This window comes from Macaca fascicularis, chromosome 2, assembly GCF_037993035.2.
Source record: "Macaca fascicularis isolate 582-1 chromosome 2, T2T-MFA8v1.1".
NCBI classification, from domain to species: Eukaryota; Metazoa; Chordata; class Mammalia; order Primates; family Cercopithecidae; genus Macaca; species Macaca fascicularis.
In genome coordinates, this window is record NC_088376.1 from 158645108 (window position 1) to 158664532 (window position 19425).

Consider the following 19425-nt stretch of genomic DNA (forward strand, 5'->3'; position numbering starts at 1 on the left):
GTGGATCACTTGAGGTCAGGAGTTCAAGACCAGCCTAGACAACATGGTGAAACCCCGTCTCTACTGAAAATACAAAAAATTAGCTGGGCGTGGTGGTGCACACTTGTAGTCCCAGCTATTCAGGAGGCTGACACATGAGAATTGCTTAAACCTGGGAGGTGGAGGTTGTAGTGAGCCAAGATTGCCCCACGGCACTCCAGCCTGGGCGACAGAGCGAGACTCCATCTCAAAAACAAAATTAAGTCTCTAAAACTGGCTTCTACCTAGAAAGGTCAGAAAAATCTCTGGGCTCCTTGATCACAAATTCCAGTGCAATACATAGCTTAGCAATTTCCAGGTGATTTGAAATCTCTTCTGAACTGACCCACTTTTTCGGGCTTGAAGGACAGTCTAGCTAGTCAAAGCTATCCCAAAACTAACTCCCCACAGAGTGTGACATCAATGATTTATCACCCCTTAGACACATGCATGCAATTATCTCACTTTTGGTTGTTTTTCACCTTCAAAAAGGCAGTTATAAATGCATTTGCCTTCTTTCTTCCTTCTCACCTGATATCTATTTTCTTTCTATCCTTGGTTTTCAGTTTTCCTGCCTCTCAACACCAGTTTCAAGGTAGGGAAGAAAAATCATCTTTCATCAAACCTGCTTTCTATACTCATACTCAATAGAACCAAAAAGGCTAAGTGCAGTGGTTCACGCCTGTAATCCCAGCATTTTGGGAGGCTGAGGCAGTAGGATCACTTAAGCCCAGAAGTTTGAGACCAGCCTGGGCAACAATAGTGAGACCTTGTCTCTAAAAAATAAAAATATTAGCCTGGGGTAGTGGCATGCACCTATGGTCCTAGCCACCTGGGAGGCTGAGGTGGGAGCCCAGGAGATCCAGGTTGCAGTGAACCATGATCAAACCACTGCACTCCAACCTGGGCAACAGAGTGAGACCCTGTTTCAAAAAAAAAAAGTGGAGTGTGGGGGTGGAGGGAAAAACACAAGACAGGAGCTTTCCATACTCTTCCAAATCAAAAGATAAGTTCAGTGAAATTTATCCATATTTTCCTCAAATGTGATATTTAAAGACCACATAGGTACTTTATCTAAATCCTTGACTCTGACCCTAGTGATGACAATTACAACCACTCAGGATTCACCAGAGAAATTCCAGTGTAGCTCACTTAGCTTCAAGTCAAAAATAGCCAAAACATTCCACTTCCTCTTGGTTCTTTTACTTTTGTCCTTCTCCTCAGACTTTAGAAGGAGGTATCCTTTAAATCCTGCATGACTAGAAGCCAGATGGTCAAGGCCCCTTGCCTTGGGAACCACAGCAGTGGGCTCTGAGTCATTGCTTCAGAGTAAAGCTACTCAAGCCGCAGGAGACAGCCGAGTTCTCCCTGAGAGAGAAGGCATGGAGACCAAACAACCCGCGGCCTTTATCTAAAAGGTGGAGTGGGGAGGCTGCCTTTCCATTGTATTTTCCCTAAGACCAGAGGAACTGGTTCAACTGAAAGGCGAGGCAGTTAGTACCTTGCAGTGCACACCCTCCACTTGAGGGACAGCCTCAAGACTCTCCCCTCAGCTCTTCTGGGTGTTGCAATTGGGCAAGCCTCTTCCCAAAGAGTCTACGGGCTCTAGGCCATGCACTCAGGCTCAGCACAGACCTTATCTTTTCAATCTGCTTTCAAATTGATGCCTACAGGCTGAGTGGAGACTGTTCTTGGTTAGAGTGAGCCTGAGGAGCCCCAGGCATGCCCAACACCTCAGACACGACCCCCAGCCCAGCCACAGGCTGGAGTTTTCTTTGGAGAGTGGCTAACTCACCTCTCCCACCATCGTCCTCTGATGAGCCCGTTTTTCATCTTCACAATCTAGGGGATTGAGGAGTAAAGCAGGAGAAGGCCCCGGGCCCCCACCTTGCCACCCTTCTTTTTCCTTTCAAACTGGTCTCATTGCTTGGACCTCTGACTCCCTCAGTCTTCATCTGAGGGTCGCTGGCCTTTTCAGCTTCGGCTCCTACGATAGCCACTCGCACGCCTCCTCTCCTAGCCACGGAGCCAGCAGCCACTGCCTTCACAGGCCCCAGGCAGGAGGCACCCAGCAGGCCCCGGAGCCAGCTCCCCAGCCCCTCCCCCTGCATCGCAGCAAGAGGGAAAGTCAGGCAATTTCTCAACAAAGCAAAGGCCAGCAAGACCCCCAGAGAGTTACCCTGCAGGGCAGCCAGGACTGTCACATATCTGGACTCAAGGAGGCAGCTGTGGGGGCTTCAGATAAGCACCACCCCAGCCCCCACATTCTGTCTGACAGGAAACGGACTCCCAAGAAATCCTGCAGAGAAGCCCTTCGCGGGGAAAGCAGGGCAGCCTTGGAGCCAACCCACCCACTCAGATTCCCCTTGGCCATTTCCTGCTTCCTCCGTGCTTTATTCCCCCTTTCCCTCAATTCCCAGCCTTGGTTTTGAATGTTTCTGAATCAGACTTAGAGGGTCCCTGGCCCCTCACATTCCTTCTTCATCTGAATTCTGGTTTTTAGAGCTCAAAACCACACAGTTCCAGGCTATTCTAATTAAATGCAGAGATTGAGACCATCTAACGCTAAGATTATGACCTTAATGACTTGCAGGAAAAGTCATTCAGATTTAATTAATTTTGGTAACCTTAAATCTGCTCAGGATAGAAAATTTCTCAGGGCTATGTTGTGTGTTTGTGGCATAGAGGATGGTGAAAGGTGGCTTGGATGAAGTTTATTCACCAGTAACTCGGCCAGAAAGTTCCATCAGGATTTTGCATAGCGGATGGGATGAGAGACTGGGTGGGGTATTGTAAATGGGGGTGGAGGCCAGAGGCCCAAAAGGTGAAACTTTTTAAAAGGGCAAATGTCAAGTAGGGGCTACATTCTCATTTCCACCCACACAAAAACAGTCTTCCCCCACTCTCCTAGCGTGTGTTAAAGTCACAGGAACAGCCTTAGGAGCATCTGCTTATCCTATTTGGGAAGGTTCTGATTTCTTTTTCAGGAGAAGCCACACCATTGAGAACCCTCCCTCTGTGATCCTTCTCGCCCTCCTGCTCGCCAGCTGCTTTGGGGGAAATTGGGTGCTTCCTCCAAGTCTCTTCCACAACATTAAGATTAGCAGAATAATTAAATACAGTCCTAATTGGGCACAGAGAGAGTTGTTAATTAACGAGCCAAGCTCCGGCCCAGAGCTGCAAATCCACGCTGGCCTGTGAAAACCCAGGCAGAAAAAAAATGTGCTCCAGTCGTATGAGAAAATTGTCACTTGGCAAAAATAGTTCCTGGTGTAGACACAGGTGTCAAACACATTCCTGTAGCCAGGAGTCACGCGTTAATCCCGCAGCTGAGATCCATGTGTCAATAAGTGAGGTACTTCTCCGCCACTACAGGGACATACGCGGCTCTGCGTCCCCTTCCTACCCCCGCGTCCGCATCCCACTCCCCAGCAGGCTGGCGCCCTGACATCCAAAGTCGCTGCTAAGTGACTGAGTTCCCAAACAACAGCTCCGCATCCAAGTCAGAACCACACCGCCGGCCAGCGAGCGCGCGCATTCTGTCTGGGGAACTGTGAAACGGATCGCAGCAAACTCTGCCTTCGCCGCCCTCCTGATCGCCACCCCCGTCCCCCTACCCCAGAGGCCTCCCCAACCCTTCCCTCCCTACCAGCCTCCCTCGGGCTCAGCGCGACCAGTCTGGCTAAGGGAAGGCACCAAGGCCACCGACAGCCACTCACCTCTGCACGGGAAGCAACAGCAGCACTTAGCAAAGAGCCACCCCAAAGAGGGACCTCGGGTGTAAGCCCTGTCGCCGCCCTTCATGTTGCCCCGCCGCCCCAGCGCTCCCGCATGGCACCGGGCACCAGCCCGGGGTGAGAGCGCGGCGGGAAGGAAACTTCAGCGCCGCCGCCCGAGAGCCGGCTCCCGCCCTCGCTCCCGCCCTCCCCGCTGTGCTCTCCCCGCACCGCGGCCGGCCGCAGCTCTGACTTACTGGGAGCCACTGCCACCTTGGGAAGCGGGGAGGGGCCGGGCGGGGAGGGAGGGCCTAAGGGGCGGAGTTCCAAGGTCCAGCTGTGAGCAGGAGACCTGGCCAGCAGCGGCCAGAGCCTTATGCAACGCTGTCAGTGGCACCAGCGCTGTGGGCACGGGGCAAATGGGTGGAGTTTGAGCCCTTGGCACCAAACAGGTAGGTACTCCTTATGTGCAACTTCCTCCCCTCAAAGGCCACCACAATGAGCGTTGGCTTAAAAAAAATAACTAGATGGGGCCAAAGAGGTGAGAGAGAGAGGCAGATTTAGAATGTCCAAGACTCAGGGATGCCCTTTTCTTCCTCGCAGCCTCACCTGTTCCCTCCCCACAGCCTCCTCTGTATTGAAAACACCGTCCCCAACCCTTTCTTTCCTTCCATGTAATGCTGATTACTAACAATGATAACAGTGCCTCATCTTGATCAGCTCTCCAACTGTAATGACGTGAAAACACTGGGTTTGGAATCATACAACCAACCTTCAAAGCTCAGTTTTGCCACCTGCTAGCTGTTTGACCTTAGGCAAGTCACTTCACCTTTTATCTTCAGTTTCCCCATTAAAAAAAAATGTAAAAGAATTCCTATTTTCCACGGTTGTAGATTTTCTTTTTAAAAGTTTTTTTTAATAGTGATAGGGTCTTGCTATGTTGCCCCAGTTAGTCTTGAACTCCTGGGCTCAAGTGATCCTCCTGCCTTAGCCTCCCAAAGCATTAGGATTAGCCACCACATGCAGCCGATGGTAGAATTTAAAAATATCTATGGATATCTCCCAGAGTTGCTGATTTAGTAGGTAGGAGGTGGGGCCCGAGAATTTGCACTGCTACAAGTTCCCAGATGATGCTGATGTTGTTGGTACAGGACCACACTGAGACCTACTTGAGATTCAGACTTTTTCCTTGCCTATTTGGCATCTGTCTCCTTTTCTTTTTGTAACAGCACCTTGACTTGTCTTTGAGGAACCAGTCCTCCTCCCTTCTCAGGCCATGTTTCTGGGTGTGGCTAACATCCTGTTACAGAAGTGAAGTTTAATATTTCCAGGTGAATTAATACCTACAGAAAAACTTCAAACATCTTACTTATGGCGCAAGACTGCCATTCACCATCCCCCCTGCCCAATATGCCCAGTAGACCTGTCATTCCTTTACTTATATCCCTATCCCTGTCTTTTAAAGCTTTTTCATGTTTCAAGGTCAAGCTTGCTTTCCACAACCCCCTTGAAGTCCACTTGGGCTACACCAGTGGGGCCTTTCCACGAACCACTGTATTACTCACAGGATGTCTCTCCCATTCCTTTGTGTCCAGCTTTAGGGCAAAGGGCCTGCTGGAAACACACAACACTCATAAAGAGGGCCTATTCATCAGGAAAAAGGGAAGTTTGTGGGAGGAATGAAAAACAGAAGCTTGATCACCCAGGTAACCAATGCCTTCCTGGAAGAAACACACTCATGGGACAAGGCTTTTAAAAGTTACCAGGATTTGGGGCTTCCTTTCCCAGTTGGAACCATGCTTAGATTTGTGCTTTATTTATCTATGTGACAGCCAGGCATGGGTGCTCATGCCTGTAATCCCAGCACTTTGAGAGGCCAAGGCAGATCACTTGAGCCCAGGAGTTCGAGACCAGCCTGAACAATGCAGGGAGGCCCTGTCTCTACAAATAATAAAAATAAATGAATAAATACATAAATGAGCGGGTCTTGGTGGACCATGCCTGTGGTCCCAGTTACTTGGGAGGCTGAGGTGGAAGGATCACTTGAGCCTGGGGATGTCAAGCCCGCAGTGATTCATGATTGTGCTGCTGCACTCCAGGCTGGGCAACAGAGTGAGACCCCATCCCCCCCAGCTTACACCCCCCCAAAAAAAAATATGTGCCAAGGCATCTGCCACATGGTTGGGATACCAGTAAATGATCAAAGCATGATCTAATGAGTAACAATAGCTTACATTTATTGAGCATTTATATGCTAAGCAGTTTCCTCCATGTTCTCCATATATTATCTCATTTAAAAAACCTTGTACAGTAGTTTCCTGTTTTACCTTTGAAGAAACTGAATTAATAAACTACGATGAGGCTTTAATTGTTTAATTCTAAAGAGGAACTCTAAAAAGCTTCGCCCCTTTGGAACAGTAGAACATAAAGTCAAAAATCTACCCTCTATTTCTACTACTGCCATCTCCTTGATGGTTTCTCTTGGCAAGGTTTACATAAGAATGTCACTGTCAAGCAGGAAATGAATCTCTGGTGCTCTTTCTAACATATACAAAAACAGAGAAATTACAGTTCAAATTGGTCATGTTGGCTGGGCACAGTGGCTCACGCTTGTAATCCCAGCACTTTGGGAGGCCAAGGTGGGCAGATTGCCTGAGGTCAGGAGTTCAAGACTAGCCTGGCCAACATGGTGAAACCTTATCTCTATTAAAAATACAAAAATTACTTGGGCATAGTGGTGCATGTCTATAATCCCAGTTACGTTGAGGGCTGAGGCAGGAGAATTGCTTGAACCCGGAAGGCGGAGGTTGCAGTGAGCCGAGATCGCACCACTGCACTCCAGCCTGGGCAACAGAGTGACTCTGTCTCAAAAAAAAAAAAAAAAAAAAAAAAAAAAAAAAATTGCTCATGCTGTCTGCACCCAAGATTCCTGATTCACTGACCATCCTGATAATTGGTCAGTCTCATTTTGCCAGGCTGAATTACTGCAGGATCCTTAATCCTCACATAGTTATCCTGGGTTCCAGTTCCGACCCACAGCAACCGGCACTATTATTTAGTTCTCTCTTCCATGTCACCAAAGACAGTACATATTTTGTTTTTCTTGCAAGCCCAGACCAAAAATGTCTGTAAAAAATAACTTTATTTGCTTGTGATCCATAGTATGGTTGCTATGGTCTAAGGCTCAATGTTTGGTTTACCCACCCAATCCATCTCTTTTTACACTTTGGGGGCACTATGATGGGAATTCAAAGATGCTTCAAAATTTCATGGGGAATAACCAGTTTGTTTTTTACTGCAATATTCCCTCTTGGTTTTTGTGTTCAGATAACACTGGATCACTTTTTTGTCACAATTCTTTGCAAGAGACTAATGACATACCATCTTGCAGAAACTGGCTTGAGTTACATGTTTGAGGAAGACCCAACTCTTACTTTAGAAATCAAATACCAGCAGACCGTAAAGTAGTCCACTATAGGCAAAATGGATCCATTGGGCATGTTTCCACTGATACTTTTTTTTTTTTTTTGAGCAGAGTCTCACTGTCACCCAGGCTAGAGTGCAGTGGCACAATCTCGGCTCACTGCAACCTCTGCCTCCCGGGTTCAAGCAATTCTGCCTCAGCCTCCGGAGTAGCTGGGAATACAGATGTGCGCCACCACGCGCATCTAATTTTGGGGATTACAGATGTGAGTCATCGTACCCAGCCTCTACTAATTCTTATAACCCAGGAATTCATCCTACTCTCAAAGGCATAAAACCATTAGGAACCTCCTTCTTTCTTAAGTTGGCAAGGTCAATACGTTTTTGGCCATCCTGGAGATTCATTCTGGGGTTAGACAGCAATAACCAATAACCCAAGAGTCCCATTGCCATCCTCACTTGCCTTCCAGAATGAGACTAGCCAATGTCTACAACCTAATAAGAAAATCCTTTCCTTTCCTTTCTTTCTTTTTCTTTTTCTTTTTTCTTTTTAATAGAGACAGGGTTTTGCCACGTTCCCTGGGCTGGTCTTGAACTCCTGGGTTCAAGCGATCCGCCCCACCTTGGCCTCCCAAAGTGCTGGGATTACAGGTGTGAGCCACCATACCTGGCCATCAAGGAAATCTTGAACAACATGGGGACACTAACTGTTTGTGGACCTACCCGTTAATTCATCAAATACTTACTGAGTGCCTACTCTGTGTCAGGCTCTGTTCTAGGTACTGGATCTACGTTGGTGAACTAAAACAATTTCAGTCCTTCTGAAGCTAGCTACTAGGACAGACTCATCACGAATGTGAGAGAAAAGTGAATCCACATCAGATATGTGACTAAGTTTATTAGTTGAGGGGTTTAATAGAGGCCTAGATCTTCTAGCCTTTATCCAGCTGTTTTAATATTCTCAAAACAATTTAGAAGGGATGGTGGAGGATATAATTTTAAAACATTGGTGCTGATAAGAATCAGAAGGGAAGCATTTAAAAATATGAGGCATTGGTATTTTTTAGGCTCTGGGGTGGAACCAAGTTTGAGATCATTGCTGCCTGAGTCTCCCCTCCCCCACCCCCACACACCCCCTGAGATTTAGATCAATTGACTTTGGGTGCAACTGGGCACAAGGATTTTAAAAGTTCCCCAGGTGTTTGTAATATGCAGCATAGTTTGAAAACCACTGGTGCAGTATGGTGGTTCTCAAACTCGAGTATACATCAGAATCACCTGGAGGGTATGCTAAAACACAGATTATTAGGCTCCACTCCCAGAGTTGCTGATTTAGTAGGTCTGGGGTGGGGCCTGAGAATTTGCATTGCTACAAGTTCCCAGGTGAGGCCGATGTTGTTGGTACAGAAACACACGGAGACCTACTCGAGAATTGGATATTTTCCTTGCCTATTTGGCATCTGTGCCTTCTTTTTGTAACAGCACCTTGACTTGTCTTTGAGGAACCAGCCCTCGTCCCTTCTCCAGGCCACGTTTCTGGGTGTGGCTGACATCTTCCCCTTGTCCACCCTCTACTCCAAAGATAAGCCCATGACCTGGGTGTGACCAGGCAGACACAGGGATTGGTTCAGATTTAGCACATGACTCGAGTTTATGCAATGAGCATAAACCTTGAGATCTTAGCAAGAACATCTGAGAAAACAGCAATCTCTTTCTACAAGATTTCTAAGTTGATGGAATGTTAGCCTAAAGCAGCTGGGGGTATTTTGCTATAACAATGTGGGAAGAAGCTCTCTGAGAATGAAGCCAACACAGGAAAAAGATGAGAGAGAAGAAAAGAGAGGTCGGTTTCTCATGGTATCATTTGAGGAGCTAGAGAGGCTTCTTCCTAAAGCTTTATTCCTAGACTTTACTTGTGCCCGCCCCTCGCTTATACATTCCTTTTTGTGTAAGCCAGTTGAATGTCTATTATTTCAGGGTTTTCACATACCTACTCACCCACTCCCAAAGTTCAGGCTAAAAACTCCTAAGCTATAAGCACTATCTCTAAAGTAGTCTTACTTTTCAACTAGGTGACTGAGTCTCATTTATATTTTTGGCAGACTTTGTCTTCGGTGATACCTGCAGCCTAAGTCCATTTTACATGAATAAAGCTGTCTGCCTACCTATGTGACAACTTTATGTCCCACCCTCATTTCCAACAACAGTGAACCCCAAAGAATTCCTGGTATCAGCCTGCAGATGTAGTGGGCCAGGTGTACCACAATGCCGGGCCTGACCTCAGGCACCAGTGTGACTGCCTCTGCCTCCACATTAACCACAGCCTTCAGTAACACTGGACCAAGACCTCAGGCACCTGTCTCTTCCACCAACAGACATATGTCCATCTTTTTTTTTCCTTTAGGGTTATTCTCTTCAGATGGTCAGGAATAGAATTTTACTAAATCACAATCATTTCCCCACATTTCTTAGCGCTCAGGACAGAAACAGAAGGAATAGCAACTACGCCCCAATTCAGGCCTAGAGATTCATGTAAGATCCTTCTTACTGTGACAAGTACTGAGACCTTTTATGGAACATAGGCTCAGTGAGCCGTGAACATGGTTCCTGGTGAGTGCAGAGGCCAGGCCTTGATCTCCTTACCTCCACTGCAACCATTCCCTTGCCCTCCTTTCCCCACAGGGGTGATTCTCACCTGTAGCACTCACCCCCAGGTTTGGATTCTATAAGGTTTTTTTTTTTTTTTTTTTTTTTTTTTTTTAAGATGGAATCTCACTCTGTCATCCAGGCTGGAGTTCAGGGGCACATCTTGGCTCACTGCAATCTCCGCCTTCCAGGTTCAAGTGATTCTCCTGCCTCAGCCTCCCAAGTACCTGGGACTACAGGCAAACGTCACCATGCCCGGCCAATCTATGGGTCTTAAAAGGCTCTGCAGAGGATTTCAATGTGAAGTCATGGCTGAGAACCACTGACTTTGGGGCCCAAGGCCACTCACACTGTGGATGAGTTCCTGCATTGTAGAGTTTAGGAAACACTTGGACCCAAATGGTTTTACTTTCTCAGACTCTGACCATCAGTCCCTTGACCCATTCTTCCACTGCCTGCCATGCTCCCTGGTTGCTAACTGCAGGTTCCTTAATTCTTATCTTCCCTGTGTAGATTTCTGATCTATGAACTGCCTGACTGCTGATACCAGGATGGCTAATCAATGTTCCCAAATTACCAAGCCCTGGCCTCCATTTGTGGCTGTGGCCTAAACATCTAAGATGCTTTCTAAGTACTAATCATTTATTCAACAAATAATTGGTCTTAGAACATTTACTGTTTGCAAGTCACCAAGCTAACCTATATCTGGGAGTTTATAAAGAAAATGTAAATTAAATAAGGTCTGTTCCCTGAGAAAAGACAAAGAAGAACAGGGTGAATTCTAGCAGAAGTTGGTTTAATTTGCTGTGGCAGAAAAAAGAAATGGAAACAGAGCAGTACTGGACATAAGGTAGGTGTTTCTTCTTTATATGAAAAAGAGGAATTGAGACAATAGTCATCAGTAACCAGAAACACTTCAATTAGAGAAGGTATAATGTGTACATTGCTTCTATATTTAATTTGAACTACAAATATTTTAAACTCCAAATATGTTTTGTTTTGTTTTGTTTTGGAGGCAGAGTCTTGCTCTGTCATCCAGGCTGAAGTGAAGTGGTATAATCATAGCTCACTGTATCCTCAAAATCATGGGGTCCCACCTCAGTCTCTCAAGTAGCTGGGACTACAGGCATGCACCACCACACCTGCCTAATTTTTTCGTTTTATAGAGATGGGGTCTCACTACATTGCCCAGGCTGGTCTTGAACTCTTGGCCTCAAGCAATCATCCTACCTTAGCCTCCCAAAGTGCTGAGACTACAGGCATGAGCCACTGTGTCCAGCCCAAATATTTTTTTTTCAAAAGTGTATAATATCTATGTGGGTAACTATTCCCAGGTAATACGTGTTATTTTAACAGTAATGTGTACAGAAAAAGTGTGCTTGCCAGAATCACGCATAGTAATCTCTTCTTTTTATCTCTGTTTAATGTGGTCTAACCACTGCACCACTGCTGGCCCCATGCGTACCATCATCCACTTGGTGACAGCTCCTGGACTCTAATGACTGAACCATTACTAAGCTTGGCCCATATGTCTTTACCTACTGGCCTTTAAATGTGCTCATCTGCACTTGCCCACCTGACACCTGTTTGCCTCTTTCTAGCTGTCTCACTTATCCTCAAGAGAGGCCCCAGCTCAGCCTGTAGCCACCCTCTTTTTTTTTTTCCCCAGGAAGTACTACTGATTACTCTCTGGTCTGAACCAGGTTCAAGGTAGAGGGGTGGTTCAGGATATACTGATGAAGACTGTGGGATTACACAGAGGACACAGATGTCTCCCCAGAATGGCCAACATTCCTCTTCTGTGAGGACAGAAAGGAAGAGCTACTGGCAACAAGGACAGGTTCCTGGATATCTGTACTGAGCAGCCGCCTGAGCTGGCCTGAGCTCAGGGGCAGATGAGCTATTTATCAAAGTGAAAGATGGCTGCAGCTGGAGTTGCTAAAAACAAACCACTCCAGGTTTTATCCATTTCCAAAAACGTTTACCTCTAAGTAGGTCAAAGTGTTCCCAAAGTAGGGCAGTAAAAGAGTGCCAGTCTATCACTCTGAGTTTCAATTAAAGGTAAACTTATAATTGCTAAGTGTCCACTATGCGGGATGGCATTTTAATTCTGCCAATGCCACCTTCCGTCCTACAGGCACAAATAGCAGCTCCATGTAGATTCATGGGGTACAGTGAAGATGTTTCTGATGAGTCAAATGGAAAGTGGATTTTGTCTTGATGTAACTCAGGTGAGTTTATTGAGGATTTCCAATAATAGAAAGGATATACATCTGCCAATAATGGAATGTGGATAATGACCTACTCATCCTTCAACCAGTCCAAATAAATGAGAGGTACTTAACCCATACATCCCCAGAGAAGACTTCCTCAGTCAGGACTCCTAGCATCAGAACATGATTCCCCATTCCCATCCTCAGGTCTTCCTGCTAAAGCTTAAGCCAGTTTCCTCTACCGTTCTACATGCTGAGCCTGGTCCTTCACATAAGAACACTGCAGAGGTCCTTGATGCATGATCTGTCCCTCCTTTCTATAAATATTTACTGAGAACTTCTTACATGGCAGCCACTGTTTTAGATGCTGGGGATAGGGCAAGGAACACAATAGACAAAATCCCTGTATTTGTAGGGAGGATTTGCAGAGGAATATTAACAAATATATCAGGAAGTGATAAATGCATTGAAGAAAAGTAAAACAGAGGAGGGAGTATACAGTGTGATGGGAGAGGATGGGAGTTAGGGAAGACCTCTCTAATCAGGTGACATTCAAGCAGAAGGAAGTGTGACAGCAAGATATCCAGGTATCTGAGGATCTGGGGTATCTGGCTTGTTCTAAGCAGAGGGAACAAAAGGTCAGGCCCTGAGGTGAGCATATGTGTGGCTTGATTGGTGAATGGCTCAGTGAGGCAGGCTGGTCAGGTGACTGGTAGTCAGAATAACGTCCCCCAAAGATGTCCACATCCTCATCTCCAGAACCTATAAATATGTTACCTTATATGGCAAAAGACACTTTGCAAATGTGATTCTGTTAGGGACGCTGAGGTAGGGGATTATGCTGGATCATTTTGGTGAGGACAGTGTAATTGTGGGTGTTCTTAAAAGCAGAGAACCTTTCCCACTGTGGCCCAGGGGAAACTACTATGGAAGGAGGATCAGAAAGATGCAACACTGCTAGCTTTGAAGATGGAGAAAGTGTGGTGGCCTCTGGAAGCTGGAAGAGGCAAAGAGGTAAGAAACAGCTTTTCCCTAACAGCCTACAAAAAGGAATGTGGCCCTGATTGCTGAAACTGATTTTACCCCGTGGGGACTCGTGTTGCATTTCCAAACCACAGAACTGTACGATAATAAGTTTGTGTTGTTGTGTGAAGCCACCATGTTCGCGGTAATTTGTTACAGCAGCAACAGGAAATGAATACATAGGAGATGAAGTCGGAGAATAGGCTCCGGAACAGGTTTTGTGGAGCCTCTTTGCAGTCACAGAAAGGAGTTCGTTGTACTCGAAGTGAGACAGGAGACACTGGAACATTCTGAGCGGAGAAGGGCCTTAGCCTGGGCCACCTCCCTGCAGCTGGGGGCAAGCAACGGCAATTATCTATTCAGAGCCCTCCTGTGTACAAAGACCAGGAGCCAGACTTCCTGCGGCCTAGAGAGCCATGTGGAAAGTAAGGCAAGTGGGTACAATCTTAGAATCAAGATTCTGGCTGGAGTTAGTGGACATGGGGAGAAAACAAGACAACCCAGTCCTACCACAGGGGCAAAGAAGGGGGCAGGCTGTTCAATAACTGCCTGTAGGGCAGAGGGCTGGTGTTCGGAACGGCAGTTAGTAGTAAAAGGAAAGACTTCTCATGCTTGTTTGCAGGGTTTGGGTTAAGGCTGCAGTTTCACCCCCACATAGATCCTCGGTGAGGAGTTGTTCTCAAGGAGCAAGTGACACAGGGAAGGCGGTGTGGCGGTGAGAGGAGGGTCTGACTGCTCTGTCCTGCCCAGCAGCATCAGAATCCTGTTGCTGAGAGCTCCTAGAGCTTTGGCCTGCAAGGGCTGCTCCTCAAGGCCTTTGAGGTCCTCCCATCTCTGCCCTTCCCTGAGCAGACAGGATGGGCACATCCCAAGATCGTCCAGACCACTGCCTTGCCTTCTCTTTTCCCCAAGTCACACTCAGTGCATGTCATTCCTGGGTCCCTGTATTCTTCTAGGGGGAAAGTGCTTTCAGCTTAGCTAGCTGTAAGCAAGAAAACTGCACCATCTTTCCTCTGGGGGAACATTCTGTTTGCTAGGGTAACCTCCTCTCCATCATCTTCAGCTTCTTCTCAGAAAGCAGTCAGTGGCGGCCTTTCTTCTCTGGGATCAAATCCTGAGGCTCTCATTTTAGCTCTGAGCTCCATCAGCTGGTTCATGTGGCTCCAAAGGGCATATTCAAGCTTCCCCCTGACTTTCCCTCTGGATGATAAGGGGCATCATCATCATGCAGATGTCACAGATTTATGGTGGGCACCAGCAGGCATGAAAACATACTGTTGAAATTGGCATTTAACATAAGGAAAGTCACAGCAGGCTGGTTACAAAAAGCAAAAATGCAGGATCTCTGCAGAGGGACCCAGAGAGACCAGCTCTTTCCCTGGACACCTGGGTCTTCCTGCTTCAGTTCTACTTGGAGGCAGCACGACACTGAGTTGTATTTAGAGAAGGATGTGGCCTGGCCTGACATGTTCCTATTTGAGGCTTTGATTCTAAGCCCTTTCATGTCCTAAATAGTATTAGATGGATGTGGCCACAGGCAGGACATCTCAACCAGAACAAAGTAGGCCTGAGGCAGTTTTCACGAAACTCCTCTCATATACACCCAACACTCACAGTGTCAGCACAACTCCCATCACATGGGTCAGCCCATCTCCATAATGTGGTCCAAATGTTACCTTCAAGTACCACAGAATTAATGACAGAGAATAGCTCATGGAGAGGTGCCAGAGGTATAAGCCAAGGAAAAACTTGAATTTTTAGCTCAAATATATCAGATATTATCTCAATCCTCTGGGTTAAAGTCAAAAGAAAGTTACGAGAGGAATAAGCCATTATTTCTTGGGAAATCACAGAACCAGATGGACCTGCTGTTGGTGGACTGTGGAAAGGACCCAGGGTAGGTTAGGAATAGAGACTGAGGGAAGGGAGCCGGTGCAGACAGGAGGTTATGCTGGGGCCTCTGAAAACCTATGGAGATGCAGTGGCTCGCACTTGTAGTCCCAGCTACTTGGGGGTTGCTGAGGCAGAAGGATCACTTGAACCTGGGAGGTCAAGGCTGCAGTGAGCCCTGATCATGCCACTGAACTTCAGCCTGGGCGATAAAGTGAGACCCTGTCTGGGAAAAAAAAAAGAAAAAAAGAAAACCAATGGAAACTAGAAAGAGAACCCTGACCCCTTGAACAATCCTGGGGATGATTCAGGCTGGAAACACCCTGTACTTAGCCCTATAGAGGTATCAGAACTTAGACAAAGAGCAGGCAGGGAACTTCACATTTTGACCACCTTTGATGAGGCATAACTGGGCTGGAGAGTCTACCTTGTTGGAGTTTAAGTGCTATTAATCAATTTCTCAGATTTTTTTAAAATTAGAATGTTTAGAAATGGAGTCTTGCTCCATTGCCTAGGCTGGAGTACAGTTGTGCAATCATAACTCACTGCAGCATTGAACTCAAGCCATCCTCTCTCCCATCCCAGGCAGCTAGTACCACAGGTGTGTGATCACATCGGCTTATTTAATAGATTCTAAGTGTCTTATCCAAGGTCATCATCTAGCCAGTGGCCAGGATTCAGACTCAGGTCTTCCACCCCAAGACATTTTTTTGGAGACAGGGTCTCGCTCTGTTTCCCAGGCTGGAGTGCAATGGCTGAATCACAGCTCACTGCAGGCTCGACCTCCTGGGCTCAAGTGATCCTCTTACCTCAACCCTCCAAGTAGCTGGGGCTACAGGCACTCACTACCATGCCTGGCTTTTAAAAAAAATTTTCCTAAAGACAGGGTCTCACTCTGTTGCCCAGGCTGGTCTGGAACTCCTGGGCTCAAGTGGTTCTCCTGCCTCAACCTCTGAAAGTGTTGGAATTACAGACCATCTTTTTATAGTCTACTGCATACTGAGGTAAAGACACAGACAACTTTTGTTTTATCCTAAACAATCAGCCTGTGCACATAATAATAAAACCAACTTCACAGTTTAAAAATCACTTTTACTTAACATTTCCACCCTTGAGTCTCCCAGCAACTCTGTTACATAGGCATTTTTATCTGCTTTCTTTTGCATAAATGTGAAAGCTAAACCCAGGAAGATTAAGTGACTTTCTACTCAAAATAACTGGCTTCTCATTCCATACCCTGTCCTCTTCCCAGCCCATCTGATTCCCTGAGAACCAAATTCTCTTTGTTTTCAAAGATTTGCCAGTACCCTTTTAAGGAAAAAACAGTAGATTACAATACATTAGGTTGGGCCATTTGGAATTGAAATTGCTGACATTCAACCTGTTTTTTTTTTTTTTTTTTTTTTTTTTGAGATAGGGTCTTGCTTTGTCACCCAAACCGGAGTGCAGTGGCACAATCTAGGCTCACTGCAACCTCCGCCTCCCTTCCCACTGCAGCCCTTCCCCCACCCCTACCCCCAGCAGCTGGGACCACAGGTGCATGCCAGCATGCCCAGCTAATTTTTTTGTATTTTTGGTAGAGATGGGGTTTCATCATGTTGCCCAGTCTGGTCTAGAACTCCTGAGCTCAAGTGATCCACCTGCCTTGGCCTCCCAAAGTGCTGGGGTTAAAGATGTGAGCCATTGCACCCAGCCTCAACCATTTTTTACTACAAAAAGGGAGATTTCATGCACCCCAAACTAAAACATTGGACCTCAAAATGAAGATATTTATGCTATGCTTATATGCATCAAAAATGGGATACTTTGGCTGGGCGCAGTGGTTCACACCTGTAATCTCAGCACTTTGGAAGGCCAAGGCACACAGATTGCTCGAGCTCAGGAGTTCAAGACCAGCCTGAGCAACGTGGTGAAACCTCATCTCTACAAAAAAATACAAAAATTAGCTAGGGATGGTGGCGAGAGCCTGTGGTCCCAGCTACTTGCCAATGCACTCCAGCCTTGGCAACAAGGTGAGACCCTGTCTCCAAAATAAAAAATAAAATAAACACAGGATACTTTGGTTAATCCCTCTTTATTAACAAAGGTAATTACCTGATGCAGAGAGAAAAAAAAAAACCCCACATTTTTAGAAGTGGAAAGGATCCTAGAGGTAATTCAGAAGACATAAATAAAAGGTAATAAAAATGCTACTTTAGAACAAATAGCAATATGAATGACTGTAGGGAATAACTAGGAAAAAAGGCCAGCCTGTAGAGAGTCTCAGAGTGGAAGGCACTTGCCTATAAGCTCTATGCCCAGAGAGGATAACAGATCAGATGTCTGTGAGTGAGAAACCAGGGGATACCCAAAGTTCAAGGGAAAGGATGGACTCTGAAGTTCTCAAATCCAAGGATGTGGGAAAGGACTCTTAATCCATAAACACAAACAATCATTTTAAACAAGTCAGGATTATTTAATTTAATTAAAAACATTTTGTTCTGCTCTAAGCATTTAATAAAAGGATTTATGGAGAAATTGCTAGCTCTTATCGCTTCAGAAAGAGGTGTTTAACATTTTATCTGCAAATTGTATTACTTCTAGATACAGATCAGAAGGAGAGGGAGAATAAGAATTAGCACTGGTGGATTTACACTGGGGGCTCGGACAGGGGAGAATAGAAGGAGACGTGGGTAGAAAGTATTTGGATTTCACTGCTATATATGAGGAATATTCTAACCCTTAGAATTACACTAAAATCCAACAGGCTTTCTCTAAAAGTAATAAGCTCCCAGTCCCTAGAAGTGCTCAAGTAATGCATAGCCGATCACTTGTCAAGGACATTGTGGAAGGGGTTTCTTGTATTAGGAAAGAGAGTGAGCTAGAACACCTTCCACCTGTTTCTCAATTCTAAGATCCCAGGAGCCAAAAGAAGCCAATGTTCTGGAGTGAAATTAAATCTAATCAAGAACCAGTTTTATCCAGTTATAAAAAGAGAACGTTTCAACTCTAACTTTTTATAATTCTGAAAAATGTCAAGGAGCTCCTTTTAGAATCTCTCCATCTATCTTTAAACACACTTTTCTTCAAAACGTATCAGTACTCAAATAAATTACAACATTTCTTATTCAAATGCATTATTTTTGGGTTTCAACTATTCTTACCCAACAGTATTAGAATTTTTAAAAACACCGTACCACACCTTTTCATTGCAAACATACTGTAATTTAGCTATGCTAATATAAAGGAAAATGTTGTGGGCTAGTATGGAAACCTGTTCTCACCCTCATTGATCATACTCCCAAGTATACTTTTGCTTCTATGAGGAAGTGAGTTCTGAATCTCAAAGGACTACCTCACATCTAGTCAATTACAGGTACAATCCTATACAAATGAAGAGGATTGAAGGATCGTATTTTGCCTCATGAAAAAAATTGAGGTATATGTTAACAAAGCACCATCCTGCAATTGAGGATTGTAGGATGAAGTAAATCAGCAAACTGCAATTTATAACATATCACTTCATACCTGAAAGGAAATGTTTAGGGAATATTCATCCTCTAATTATTTTTTAGCCTCCCATAGTGAAGCCATGTTAGGGATTATGCAATAAATGAAAAACCTGAGGGTAGGGCTCCTAATGCAGAATTATACTGAAAAGTAAGAGGTAGAGAGAGACCTTTGGAGGACTCTCCTGGTAGGCAGAGGAGGCTGAACTTTTTGGCATTTTGGCTCCTGGCGGCAGAAAGTGCAGGGAACTTCCATCTTGCAGACAAGCTGTTGAACAGGCTGGACCAGCACCAGGGGTTGGCAGGCCGCTATCAGAGCTGGACTAAACTCAGCCTGCTGTCCAGAGTGCTCCTTGGAGTCATTCTGCCCCAGCTGAGGACATCAGAATCTTATTAGTTGGCAAAGCACCCACAGGACAAAATCTGTCCCTGACTGCTGCCACTCCTCCTAGAGAGTGGGGCATTTGGGGCCAGAGGTGAGAGGGAGAGTGGAAAGGTGGGTATGTGTAACTATAATGGGGTTGATGCTCTTTAGATTCAGCCAGACTGGCTAACAAAGGGAGCCAAGTCAGATGGGAGAATAAACTAAAGTGCCTGTCTCAAGGCTTTCAGACTTGGGAGGGTGTAGAACACAGTGGTAAAGTGAGACCTTGGGAAATGGACAGGCATGCGTTCAAATTTAGGCCCACTGCTTGTCAGCTATGTGACTTTCAGCATGTTACCTAATCTCTTTAAGACTCAGTGTCTTTATCTGAGGGATGAGGAAAATATTATTGTTATTAGCATTAAAGCAACCCAGAACCTGGCCCATGGTAAAGCTCAATAAGTGTTAAGTATTTTTGTGAGTTGGTGACACACTTAACACAAGTGGACAGTATCAAACTTGCCCAGCATTCTCAGGCTGTTGGTGGTAATTGCCTTCAGAGCCCAAGTTTTCTCCATGGTTCTCCACCACCTTCCACAGCATGGGGAAGCTGTTCCTGAGGCCAGGTAGGTGGTAACAGTAGA

General features: G+C 45.8%; 1 protein-coding gene across 38 annotated transcripts in view; it reads right to left on the minus strand.

Annotated features, from left to right (window-relative positions):
- Positions 1–19425, minus strand: part of KALRN (kalirin RhoGEF kinase) — a 694928-nt gene that overhangs the window by 134376 nt on the left and 541127 nt on the right. For 4 of the 38 annotated variants that reach the window (XM_045384712.3, XM_045384710.3, XM_045384711.3 and 1 more), the window contains exon 1: positions 3738–3984. The exons of the other annotated variants lie outside the window; for them this stretch is intronic. In XM_045384712.3, coding sequence (XP_045240647.2) covers positions 3738–3822 — 85 coding nt within the window. In that variant the 5' untranslated portion in view covers positions 3823–3984. Of the gene's footprint in view, positions 1–3737; positions 3985–19425 lie in introns of those variants that run through there. 38 annotated transcript variants of the gene reach the window in all.